The following is a 12,140-nucleotide window of genomic DNA, read 5'->3' as shown; positions in this document are numbered from 1 at the left end:
CCACCCTTGGTATATGGGGCTGGCGCCCTACTCACTGAGCCATAGGTGCTGCCTGAAACTCTTTACTTTTATTTAACTGATTACCAAACACGAGAACAAGAGAAAAGGATTTTCTTTTCGGTTTTTTATTTGTTTGTTTGTTTTTAGAGACAGAGTCTCACTTTATTGCCCTTGGTAGAGTGCTATGGAGTCACAGCTCACAGCAACCTCCAACTCTTGGATTTAGGCGATTCTCCTGCCTCACCCTCCCAAGTAGCTGGGATTACAGCCATCCACCACAACGCCTGGCTATTTTTTGTTGCAGTTTGGCCAGGGCTGGGTTTGAACCTGCCACCCTTGGCATACGGGGCTGGAGCCCTATTTACTGAGCCACAGGCACCACCCAAAGGATTTTCTTTTTCTTTTTTTGAGACAGAGTCTCACTATGCTGTCCTGGGTAGAGTGCTGTCGTGTCGCAGCTCACAGAAACCTCAAACTCTTGGGCTTAAGTGATTCTCTTGCCTCAGCCTCCCAAGCAGCTGGGACTACAGGCACCTGCCACAATGCTTGGCTATTTTTTGGTTGTAGTTGTCATTGTTCAGCAGATTCGAACCCACCAGCTCCGATGTATGTGGCTGGTAATCTAGCTGCTGAGCTACAAGCGCTGAGCCAAGAGAAAAGGATTTTCATTCTGATGCTCCTATAAACATGTCTTGGAAACATTTCCCAAAGTATGTTTGGCAAACATCTAATATGAGCCTAGATCATGAACAAAAGCTTCAGCTAGAAGGAGGCCAGCCATCACAGTCCACCTTGCACTGGTATAATCCAAAGAAAGAAAGAATTTACGTAGAGTCATAGAACAAGTCAGCTACCAAGTCCCCCAATGTGCCAATGCAAAGGCTCCCCCTGCCTCATTTGCTTCTCATGGCAGCCCCCAGGGTTGAGGCTAGACTGGGCCTGGGCTGGTGGTCACGGACCAGGCCAGCTCTGCATATGTCTTTCACAGAGCTGAGTACATGCACGTTTTTATTGAATGGGTTTTCCAGATGAGGCATGGAGGTTTCAAAAAGATTAAAAGGCTCAACTGAGGTCTTTTCTGCTCCTCCTCAACCCTCTGGCATTGACTCTGTGGCCCAGGGCTCCAGTCGCCTCATCTCCCAGAATCTTACTCCCCAGAGTCTCAGAGATAGAGGCTGTTTTAATTATCAAAAGAATCCTTTGGCTTAAGTAGGTAGTATAACATGGTGGGTAAACTATAAATTCTGGAGGCAGAACACCTGGTTTGAATCTTAGCTCCACTCCCCACTGGCTACAGTAAGTGAGTGAGCCCCTTTCCCTGTCTGGGCCTTAGTTTTCCTGCCTGTAACACAGAAATAATAACAGCCTCTCATAAGGCTACTGTGAGAAGTAAGCTCATGAGCTCTCATAGACAAGCATTCAGAACAGCACCCTCCACATGGTAAGTGCATCACTGACCTCATCTACATTTTATATAGGTAGAAACTGAACTCAGAGAACTGGAAACCTGCCCAAGGGCACTAACTGGCAGAACTGGAGCTATCTTCAAAGCCTGCCCTGCTGGTTCCACTTTTTTGTTACCCTTGACACTGCCCAGGGCGCTCATGGTGGTCCCAGCACCAGGCCCCCTGCTCACGCACCTGGGAGTTTCCACTTCCAGCCAGAAGCTGGATCATCTGCTGCATAAGCTGCTGCTGGGCGCTGGGAGCCCCCGCTGGGGAGGATGTGGCTTGTGTGGCTGGCGAGGAGGTGGCAGCCTCAGGAACAGCCCCAGCATTGCTGCCTGCTGAAGGTGCTGGAGCCCGGGACATCCCAAAGGAGCCAAGGCTGTAGGCAGGAGAGACCAGGATATGGGAAATGGTGCCCAAGAAAGGGACAGCAGTATGAGATCCAGAAGGAAAAGCAGTTGGAGGAAAGAGGAAAATACCCTCAGAGACACAAAGGCTGTTCAGAGAGTGGCAGAGAAGAGCTGCAGGGGAGTGGCCCAAACTTGCTGCCCACCTGTCCCCACTCTCACCTGGGAACTAGCCCAGGGGCTTCGGTCTGCAAAGTCTGCAGTCCTTGCTGGATCTGCAGCAGTGCCTGCATGGCCCGGGGGTTGGTCAGGACAGACAGTGACTCTGGGTTCTGCATCTGGAGGAAAATAAGAGGAAAAAGGCAATGGGAGTGGCAGGAGAGAGGGGCAGCCTAAATTTGCAGTCCAGAGTCGGCCCCGCCCCCACCTTAATGTCCACCACCTGGCTCCAGGGCCCATCCTGCCAGGTTCCTCACTCACCTGCTGTAGGAAGACCGGCAGCTGCAGGCGGAGCTGCTCCTGAAGCTGGGGGTTCCCTGCGAAGAGTGGCACGTTCACCATCATCTGCAGGGGAAGGGGGTAAGGGGCTTAAGCATTCCTACCCTAAAAATCCCCACAGCCTCGGACGCTCTCAGCACCCCTACCACTGTGGGAATCTGGCTGGCTTCTCCAAAGATCTGAAAGCATCCTGAAGGCCTAAGAGGGACAGCCAGACGAAATAGAACTATGCTCTGGGCAGTGAAGGTTATCAGGAGTCAGGCTGCTCAGCCTTGGGGCTACTGATGAGCATAACAGCTAACTTATGGTCTATGCTTGTAGTTGCAAAATAAAGAAAAAAAAAGCTAACATTTCCAGGTCTGTCTGTGACATGCTATGTTCTAAACATTTTATTTGTTTTTTTTTTTTGAGACAGAGCCTCAAGCTGTCCCCCTGGGTAGAGTGCCATGGCATCACAGCTCACAGTACACAGCAACCTCCAACTCCTGGGCTCAAGCCAGTCTCCTGCCTCAGCCTCCCAAGTAGCTGGGACCACAGGCGTCTGCCATAACACCCAGCTACTTTTTGTGTGCAGCCATCATTGTTGTTTGGTGGACCTGGGCTGGATTTGAACCCGCCACCTTAGGTGTATGTGGCTGGTGCCTTAGCCACTTGAGCCACAGGTGCCGAGCCTAAGCATTTTATTTCTATTAACTCATTTAATGCTCACAAAGTAGCAGAGCTTGGGGCATAAACCCAGACAGAATGGCTCCAGAGTACCTTTTTTTTTTTTTTTGTAGAGACAGAGTTTCACTCTGTTGCCCTTGGTAGAATGCCATGGCGTCACACAGCTCACAGTAATCTCCAAATCCTGGGCTTAGGCAATTCTCTTGCCTCAGCCTCCCAAGTAGCTGGAACTACAGGCACCCACCACAAAGTCCAGCTATTTTTTTGTTGTTGCAGTTTGGCCAGGGCCAGGTTTGTACCTGCCACCCTTGGTATATGGGGCCGTCGCCCTACACACTGAGCCATAGGTGCCGCCCCCTTTTTTCTTTGAGACAGTCTCACTTTGTCCCCCTGGGTAGAGAGCCATGGCGTCATAGCTCACAGCAACCTCAAACTCTTGGGCTCAAGGGATCCTCTTGCCTCAGCCTCCTGAGTGGCTGGGACTACAGATGCCCTGCCATGATGCTTAGCTGTTGTTTTTTTTTTAATGGAAGGGGTCTCACTCTTGCTGAGGCTAGTCTGGAACTCCTGAGCTCAAGCAATTCACCTGACTTGGCCTCCCAGAGTGCTAGGATTACAGGCTTGAGCCACTGTGTCCCACCCAGAGTGTTTGACAATCACAAGAAACTGTTTCTAGACATGGAACTCTCTTCCCAACAACATGCCCCTATCCCAGCTTGATACCTGAGCAGCAAAATCAGGGTTCTGAGCAAGTGTCTGCATCATGCTGCGCATGTAGGGTGCCGAGATCACGTTCTGCATTAGCTGGGGATTCTCCGAGATCTGCTGCAGAAGGGCCTGCATTTCAGGGCTATTGAACACCCCTAGGATAAAGAGGAAAACACAAAACAAAACAGGAGAGAAGGGTCCAGATGGAAACCGGATGCCTCAACTTTAATCTACCTTAGACACCAAGTGTTTACAAGCTCAGAAAGCCTATGGCCAATGGGCACCCAAGTACTGTGACATAGGTCCAAGTCTTTCCTAAGCAAGGTCATCTCATCCTGCTCTGGCCTGGCCCGTTTCCAATCTAGTCTGCTAAAGACAAGCCAACTAGAAACTGGGTCTGATTTATGCCCCTCTGGACTGTTCCTGCCACATGCTCAGATTATGTCTGAATTGCAAAGGATTGATTAAATATCACTCAGATCAATGGTTTTCAAACTTAGCAGAAGAGACCCCTTCCTCAAGCCAAATCTCCCTCAGAAACCAGTATGTCAATGGTCTGGTTGGAGCTGGTGTAGGAGGCCTGGGAGCCTCTCCCCTTTGCTCCTCCCTAATCCTGGAGATGAAGACTCCCCCCAGCCCCCCACCAAGGACTCAGCACAACTTTAAAACCATGGATCAAATTCTAGTCCTTATTATATATATGTGTGTGTGTATATATATATACACACACACACACACATATATATATATATATTTTTTTGAGAGAGTTTTATTTTGTCGCCCTCAGTAGAGTGCCATGGCATCACAGTTCACAGCAACCTCCAACTCCTGGGCTTAGGCGGTTTCTCTCGCCTCAGCCTCTTGAGTAGCTGGGACTACAGGCACTTGCCACAACACCTGGCTATTTTTTATTGCAGTTTGGCCGGGGCCGGGTTCAAATCTGCTACCCTCGATATATGGGATTGGTGCCTTACCCACTGAGCCACAGGTGCCACCCTAGTCCTAATTTCATAAACAAGGAAACTGAAGCTCACAAAAGAGAAGGGACTTTTCCAATCAAGACATTCCCCAGAGTACAGAAACATCTCCAAGGCCATGTGTGTAGCCGTAGTCCAGATGAGGGGGTATCCCCCAGAGTTGCACAGTACACCACCTGCGCTTCTGCATCCCCCAGCCTCATTCTTGCCTGTCCTCTCCGCCCTGCCCCACCCCACCAGTCTGACCTATTTATACTGGACAGTACTAGAGGTAGTTGTGGACAGATTAAGAGGTTTATTCATGAGCCATTACTTAGGTCACTCTTAGAGACATTAGGACATGGCCAGAAACAGCCCCTTCTGAAGGGTTAGGCCATTACTCCAGCCTTTCTGTGGCTTCAATAGTCTCACCTCTATCTTCAATATCCTGGAGCAGTATGAACCCCATTCTGTCCTGGGGCAGAGGGGCTTCCCTGGTGACCCAACTAAGCTCCTTCCACCCCAGGACATACCTGACCCCAGGCTAGCCGCATTGATCCCAAAGGGGTTCGAGACTGTCGGGTGCACCTGGCTGGTCCCCGATCCTCCGTTGCCCTCCCCACCGGACCCGGGGGCCTGGGAGGTGGGGGGCGAGGGGCTCCAGGGGTTAGGGAGGGGCTCTCGATTCTCAGTCCGCAGAGGCTGGGAGGACGAGCTGTCGGAGTTCCCGGCCAGGGAAGAGAATGGATTGTTGCCAAACTGGGAGGAGGGAAAGGTTTTGGGTTAAGGACTGAAACAAATCAGGGACAAGGGCTAGGCCCTTTTTCTCCTCTCACCTAATAGCCTCCCCTTCCCCAGGAAAGGGAGAGCAATCTAAGACTTTGGAGGTACCCAGTGCAGCTCTCTGCCCCCCAGGGACAGCTCTGCCCTCACACAGCAGGTGGGAGCTGGCTGATGCTAACAAACCTTTCAGATAACTTGAAAACTTCCCATCTCCCCTGAAAGCTCTAAATCTTTGGTCTCTAACTGCTGCTTCCTCTGTGATCCATAGCACTTCACACATACCTTTCCCATTATACAGAGAGATATTTGTCCTGTAGAGACAATGTCAGATTTGCCTCTGCACACCCAGCCCTCGCACTAGTAAGTGCTCAGTAAGTAACTAATGGATTGATGGGCATGGGCATTCTGGCCTGGGGGTCTACTTCAGCCCAGCATCTTCTTTTTTTTCCCTTTGAGGCAGAGTCTCACTTTGTCACCCTTGGTAGAGTGCCGTGGCACCATAGCTCATAGCAACCTCAAATTCCTGGGCTCAAGAGATTCTCTTGCCTCAGCCTTCCAACTAGCTGGGACTGCAGGGGTCAGCCACAACGCCTGAGTATTTTTAGAGATGGGGGTCTTGCTCTTGCTCAGGCTGGTCTCAAACCTGTGAGCTCTTGGCCTCCCAGAGTGCTAGGATTACAGATAAGAGCCATTGTGCCCAGCCCAGCCCAGCCCAGCATCTTTTGCTAGCCTCCTTGGTCTAATGCTAATTGGCCAGACCCTCTTTCTCCCTCTGGTCCCCTAGGAGTATTCTTTGTCCATTTGGACATACCACTGTGGAACACATTTCTGGCTGGAGACACCCTCTCTAGGTCTCCTTCCCTCCTGCCCCACAGCCTACCTCCTGACATGGCTGCTTAACTGAACAAGACTGAGTTCCCTGCCATCTCCCTCTCTCCAGCCGGACCAGGATCTTAGGGCTGCACCCTATAAGATGGGATGCTGCTCAAAGGCACACTGGAACCTCCTCCCTCTGGACCCTTCAGCACCAGGTCAGAGCTCCACCCAGCCTAAGTCTGCTAAAGGAGGGCCAGACCTCACTTCTCTTGCTCAGACTTCCTCAGAGCCCTAGAGCTCCCAGCTTCCTCTTCTGAGTTCCCAGGTGGTCCTGACCTCAGTAGGAGGTAACGGAGCAGCCTTGGCTTCTCCTTATCATGAGGTTTTCATATCTGGTCACTTTTCCTGTTCATTCAAAGTAGGTCAGGGGACTGGGGCTGACCTAGGCCTATCCTGTCCTGACCTGTGAGTCCCTTGCCCCTTACCAGGTAACTTCAGAAATGGGGCTTATGGTTTCATGCACCATGGTTTCAGTCTCGTCTCTGTGTCAGATTTCCTGTTCTGGTGACTTGTATGGCACTTTACCCCACCTAGTTTTGGGCCCTGCTTTGTTCTTCCTGGTATGCCCTAAGGACTAAATCTCCTTTCCTAAACTACCTACAATAATAATATTGAGCACCTACTATGTGCCTGAACATTTATTCTAATGCTTATAACAGCCTCTAATACACCAGTTCTCAAAGTGTGGTTCTATGACCCATACAAGGTTTAAAACTGTTTTCATAATCCTAAGACATTAATTTGCTCTTATCTTACTATTTCATGAGGATACAGTGGAGTTTCCCGAAGGCTACATGACATGTAACACTGAAATGAACTGAATGCAGATCTGAGAAGCCATCTGTCTTGTAGTAAGCCAGATATTAAAGAGATCTGCAAAATGTAAAACAAGGCCACATTTTCCTCTAAATTTTCTTTGTTTTGGAACATGAAGTTATTTCTCAAAAGAATGTTATTTATGTAAACTTGTAATGGATTTTTGTTTTCATTTATTATTAATTTTATTGAATTTATTTTGAGACTACAGGTAGAGTGGTGTGGCATCGGCCTAGCTCACAGCAACCTCACACTCTTGGGCACAGGTGATCCTCCTGCCTCACCTCTTCCATTGCAGAGACTACAGGTGCCTGCCATGACTCCCGGCTAGTTTTTCTATTTTTAGTAGAGACTGGGTCTTGCTCTTGCTCAGGCTGGTCTCGACCTTGTGAGCACAGGCAATCCACCTGTCTCGGCCTCCCAAGTGCTAGAATTATAGGCAGGAGCCACCGTGCCCGCCTGGATTTTTTTTTTTTTTTTTTGAGACAGAGTCTTAATATGTTGCCATTGGTAGAGTGCTGTGGCGTCACAGCTCACAGCAACCTCAAACTCTTGGTCTTCAGCGATTCTCTTGCCACAGCCCCCCTGATTTCAATTTCAGACACAGTGAAGACTTATAGCTGTAATGCACACAAACAAAAGCTCTTTAGGACCTTCCCTAAACTTTAAGAGTATAAAGGGGTCCTGAGACCAAAAAAATTGAGAACAACTGCTACATTACCTCCATATTTGAAAAGAGGGACACTAACACTCAGAGGGATTAAGCAGTTCACTTATAATCCCACCACTAGGAAATGCCAGAGCAGGTATCTCAATTCAGGTTTGTTGATGCCGAGTGCTATATTCTTTTTAGCTAAACCAGTGGTCTCATACCTGTGTATGCAGCAGAATTAGCTGGGGTACTTTGTTTCATACAACTGGGTTTTTTTGTTTGTTTTAATTGAGACAGTGTATTAAAGGCTGGAATACAGTGGTACAATTATAGCTCTTTGCAGTTTCCAATTCCTAGGCTAACGCTATCCTTCCACTTCAGCTTCCTAAGTAGCTGAGACTACAGGTGCATGCAATGATGCCTAGCTAATTTTTTTTTTTTTTTTGCGACAGAGTCTCATTTTGTCACCCTCAGTAGAATGACGTGGCATCACAGCTCACAGCAACCTCCAGCTCTTGGGCTTAGGCAATTCTCTTCCCTCAGCCTCCCAAGTAGCTGGGACTATAGGTGCCTGCCACAATGCCTGGCTATTTTTTGTTGCAGTTTGGCTGGGGCTGAGTTTGAACCTGCCACCCTTGGTATATGGTGCCAGTGCCCTACTCACTGAGCCACAGGTGCCGCCCTGCTTAGCTAATTTATTTATTTTTTTTCAGTTTTTGGCTGGGGCCAGGTTTGAACCCGCCACTTCCAGTATATGGGGCCTGCGCTCTACTCCTTTGAGCCACAAGTGCTGCCTCTTAGTTAATTTTTTAAAACACTTTTTTTTTTTGTGGCAATGGAGACAGGGTCTCAATATGTTATTTAGTCTGGTCTAGAGTGATCTTCCCATCTTGACTCTCAAAGTAACAGGAATATAGGCATGAGACACTATTTCTGGCTCATACTTAAATTTTTTTTTTTTTTTGAGAGAGTCTCACTGTGTCGCCCTGGGTGGAGTGCCATGGTGTCACAGCTCACAACAACCTCAAACTCTTGGGCTTAGGTGATTCTCTTGTCTCAGCCTCCCAGGGAGCTAGGACTATAGGTACCCGCCACAATGCCCAGCTATTTTTTGGTTGTAGTTGTCACTGTTGTTTGGCATGCCCGGGTTGGATTCAAATCCATCAGTTCTGGTGTATGTGGCTGGTGCCCTAGCTGCTGAGCTACAGGTGCCGAGCCCATATTTAAATATATATATACACACATATATTTTGCAGTTTTTGGCTGGGGCCAGGTTTGAACCCACCATCTCCAGTATATGGGGCCAGCACCCTATTCCTTTGAGCCACAGGTGCTGCCCCATATTTAAATTTTTTTTTTGAGACAGAGCCTCAAGCTGTCCCCCTGGGTAGAGTGTTCTGGCATCATAGCTCACAGCAACCTCCAACTCCTGGGCTCAAGTGATTCTCCTGCTTCCGCCTCCCAAGTAGCTGGGACTACAGGCGCGCCACAACGTCTGGCTATTTTTGGTTGCAGCCATCATTGTTTGGCGGGCCCAGGCTGGATTCAAACTTGCCAGCTCAGGTGTATGTGGCTGGCGCATTTGCCACTTGAGCCACAGGCACCAAGTCCATATTTAAAATTTTTAAATAGGTGTGTACAGTATTTGGATAAAAAAAAAATTTCTATTAAATACTTAAATAAGGCTGGGCATGGTGGCTCATGGCTGTAATCCCAGCACTCTGGGAGGCTGAGGCGGGTAGACTGCCTCAGTCCAAAAAGATGCAGGTTAAAATGATATGAATAGCATGGTATCACTTCTGTAAGGTTTAAAAATATGCAAAACATTACTAGAGATGTTTATAGTTATATACATAGGTAATAGAGGAATCTCAGCTAAGCACAGTGCCTAATGTCTATAATCCTAGCACTCTGGGAGGCTGAGGCAGGAGACTGCTTCAGCTCAGGAGTTTGAGACCAGTCTGAGCAACACAGTGAGATCCCATCTCTACAAAAAATAAAAAAAAAAAGTGCAGTCCCTGTAGCTCAGTGTGTAAGGCGCTGGCCACATACACTGAGGCTGGCAGGTTCAAACCCAGCCCAGGGCAGCTAAACAGCAATGATAACTGCAACAAAAAAGAAATAACCGGGTGTTGTGGCAGGCACCTGTTGTCCCAGCTACGTGGGATGTGGAGGCAAGAGAATCACTTAAGCCCAAGAATTTGAGGTTGCTGTGAGCTCTGACACCACAGCACTCTACCAAAGGTGCCATAGTAAGACGCTGTCTCAAAAAAAAAAAAAAAAATTAGCCAGGTGTGGTGGCATGTGTCTGTAGTTTCAGGTAGTCCAGAGGCTTAGGCAAGAGTATTGCTTGAGCCCAGAAGTTTAAGGCTTCAGTGAGCTATGACAATACCATTATTCTCCAACCTGGGCAACAGAGCAAGACCCTGTCTCAAATGAATGAATAAATAAATAAATAAATAAATAAAACAATCAGAATGATAAACACTAACTTCAGGGTAGTAGTTAACCTCCGGAAAGAGAAGGAAAAATAGGACTTCAGAGGGGTTACTTGAAGGGTACGCCTCTCCTGTATGTCTAGAAAAATACACAAAATATACCCCCATTATATTCTGAAATTAAAAACAAAACTTTGTGACCTTGGGTTAGGCAAAGATTGCTTAGACATGACACCAAAATCATTAATAAAAGAGGATCACTTGAGCTCAGGAGTTTGAGACCAGCCTGAGCAAAAGTGTGAGACCCTGTCTCTGCTAAAAATAAGACAAAAAAATTAGCCAGGCATGGTGGCAGGCACCTGTAGTCCTACTTCGGTGGCTGAGGTAGGAGACTGAGCACAAGAGTTTGAGGCTGCTGTGAGGTAGACTGACACCATGGTATTCTAATCTGTGCAACAGAGTGAGACTCTCAAAAATAAAGGAGGGGGGCAGCCACATATCTGTAGTCCCAGTTAGTAGCCTCTGTAGTCCAGAGGCTTAGGCAAGAGTATTGGCTCATGCCTATAATCCTAGCACTCTGGGAGGCTAGGTGGATTGTTTAAGCTGAGAAGTTCCAGACTAGCCTAAGCAAGAACAAAACTTGTCTCTACTAAAAATAGAAAAACTAGCCCAGTGTTGTGGTGCTTGCAGTCCCAGCTACTCTGGAAGCTGAGACAGGATTATTTGAGCCTCAGAGTTTGAGACTGCTCCAAGATATGATGCCATAGCACTCTACCCAGGCAACAGAGTGAGAATCTATCCCTCCCCCTCCCCCCCAAAAAGAAAGAAGAGGCCAGCATGGTGGCTTATACCTGTTATCCTAGCACTCCAGGAGGCTGAGGTGGGTGGATCACCTGAGCTTAGGAGTTTAAGACCAGCCTGAGCCAACAGCGAGACCCTGTCTCTAAAAATAGCCAGGTGTTGTGATGAGGGCCTGTACCCCCAGCTACTCAGGAGGCTAAGGCAAGAGGTTCCCTTGTGCCCAAGAGTTTGAGGTTGTTGTGAGCTATGATGCCACAGCATTCTACTGAGGGTGACAAAGTGAGACTCTGTGTCAAAAACAAACAAACAAAAATTTGTTCATTCTATCTAGAAAGAAAAGATCAATCAATAATACTTAAAAAAAAAAAAAAAAGAAAAGAAAAGAAAAGAAAAAGAACTGGGTGTGGTGGCTCACACCTATAATCCTAGCACTCTGGGAGGCTGAGGCTGGTGGACTGCCTGAGCTCACAGGTTTGAGACCAGCCTGAGGCAGAGCAAGACCCCTGTCTGTAAAAATAGCTGTGCATTGTGGAAGGTGCTTGTAGTCCCAGCTACTCGGGAGGCTGAGACAATAGAATCACTTGAGCCCAAGAGTTTGAGGTTGTTGTGAGCTGTGACACCACGGCATTCTACCAACTCTTGTCTCAAAAAATAAAAAAGAAAAGAAAGAGAAAAATAGAGAAAATACTAGCAATATTAGTTACTACTGGGATACAAAAGAGGTGGCTGGGAGATAGAAATAGAGGGATCCTTTTTTTTTTTTTTAAAGACAGAGTCTCACTTTGTCACCCTTGGTAAAGTGCCCTAGTGTTGCAGCTCACAGCAACCTCCAGCTCTTGGGCTTAGGCAATTCTCTTGCCTCAGCCTCTGGAGTAGCTGGGACTACAGACACCTGCCACAACGCCCAGTTATTTGAGGAATCCTTTTTATGTACCTTCTTGTGACTTATATACCTTACTTTCCCATAGTTTATTTTATTTTATTTATTTTGAGACAGAGTCTCACTTTGCCGCCCTCCCTGTAGAATGCTGTGACATCACAGCTTACAGTAACCTCAAACTCTTGGGCTTAAGCTATTCTCTTGCCTCAGCCTCCTGAGTAGATGACTTTCCCATTGTTTTTAGAAAACTTTTTGTATACTTCTTTAACTT

The 12,140-nt window shown here is 47.8% G+C and overlaps 1 protein-coding gene across 2 annotated transcripts in view; it reads right to left on the bottom strand.

Moving 5' to 3' along the window:
* The window catches only part of UBQLN4 (ubiquilin 4), a 24,182-nt gene that overhangs the window by 2,601 nt on the left and 9,441 nt on the right, over window positions 1-12,140 (bottom strand). Inside the window, exons 6-11 of one of the 2 annotated variants that reach the window (XM_023516485.1) lie at window positions 7,039-7,155; window positions 5,157-5,382; window positions 3,683-3,822; window positions 2,276-2,359; window positions 2,018-2,133; window positions 1,641-1,827 (exon numbers count right to left, since the gene is read on the bottom strand). In XM_023516485.1, the coding sequence (XP_023372253.1) occupies window positions 1,641-1,827; window positions 2,018-2,133; window positions 2,276-2,359; window positions 3,683-3,822; window positions 5,157-5,382; window positions 7,039-7,155 (870 nt within the window). The remainder of the gene's footprint in view (window positions 1-1,640; window positions 1,828-2,017; window positions 2,134-2,275; window positions 2,360-3,682; window positions 3,823-5,156; window positions 5,383-7,038; window positions 7,156-12,140) is intronic. The other variant, XM_003795270.3, reaches the window with a different exon arrangement.

This window comes from Otolemur garnettii, unplaced genomic scaffold (assembly GCF_000181295.1).
Source record: "Otolemur garnettii isolate 467f Iridium unplaced genomic scaffold, OtoGar3 scaffold00091, whole genome shotgun sequence".
Taxonomy (NCBI): domain Eukaryota; kingdom Metazoa; phylum Chordata; class Mammalia; order Primates; family Galagidae; genus Otolemur; species Otolemur garnettii.
Note: the sequence above shows the minus strand (reverse complement) of the source record. Positions and strands in the feature narration are given on the sequence as shown.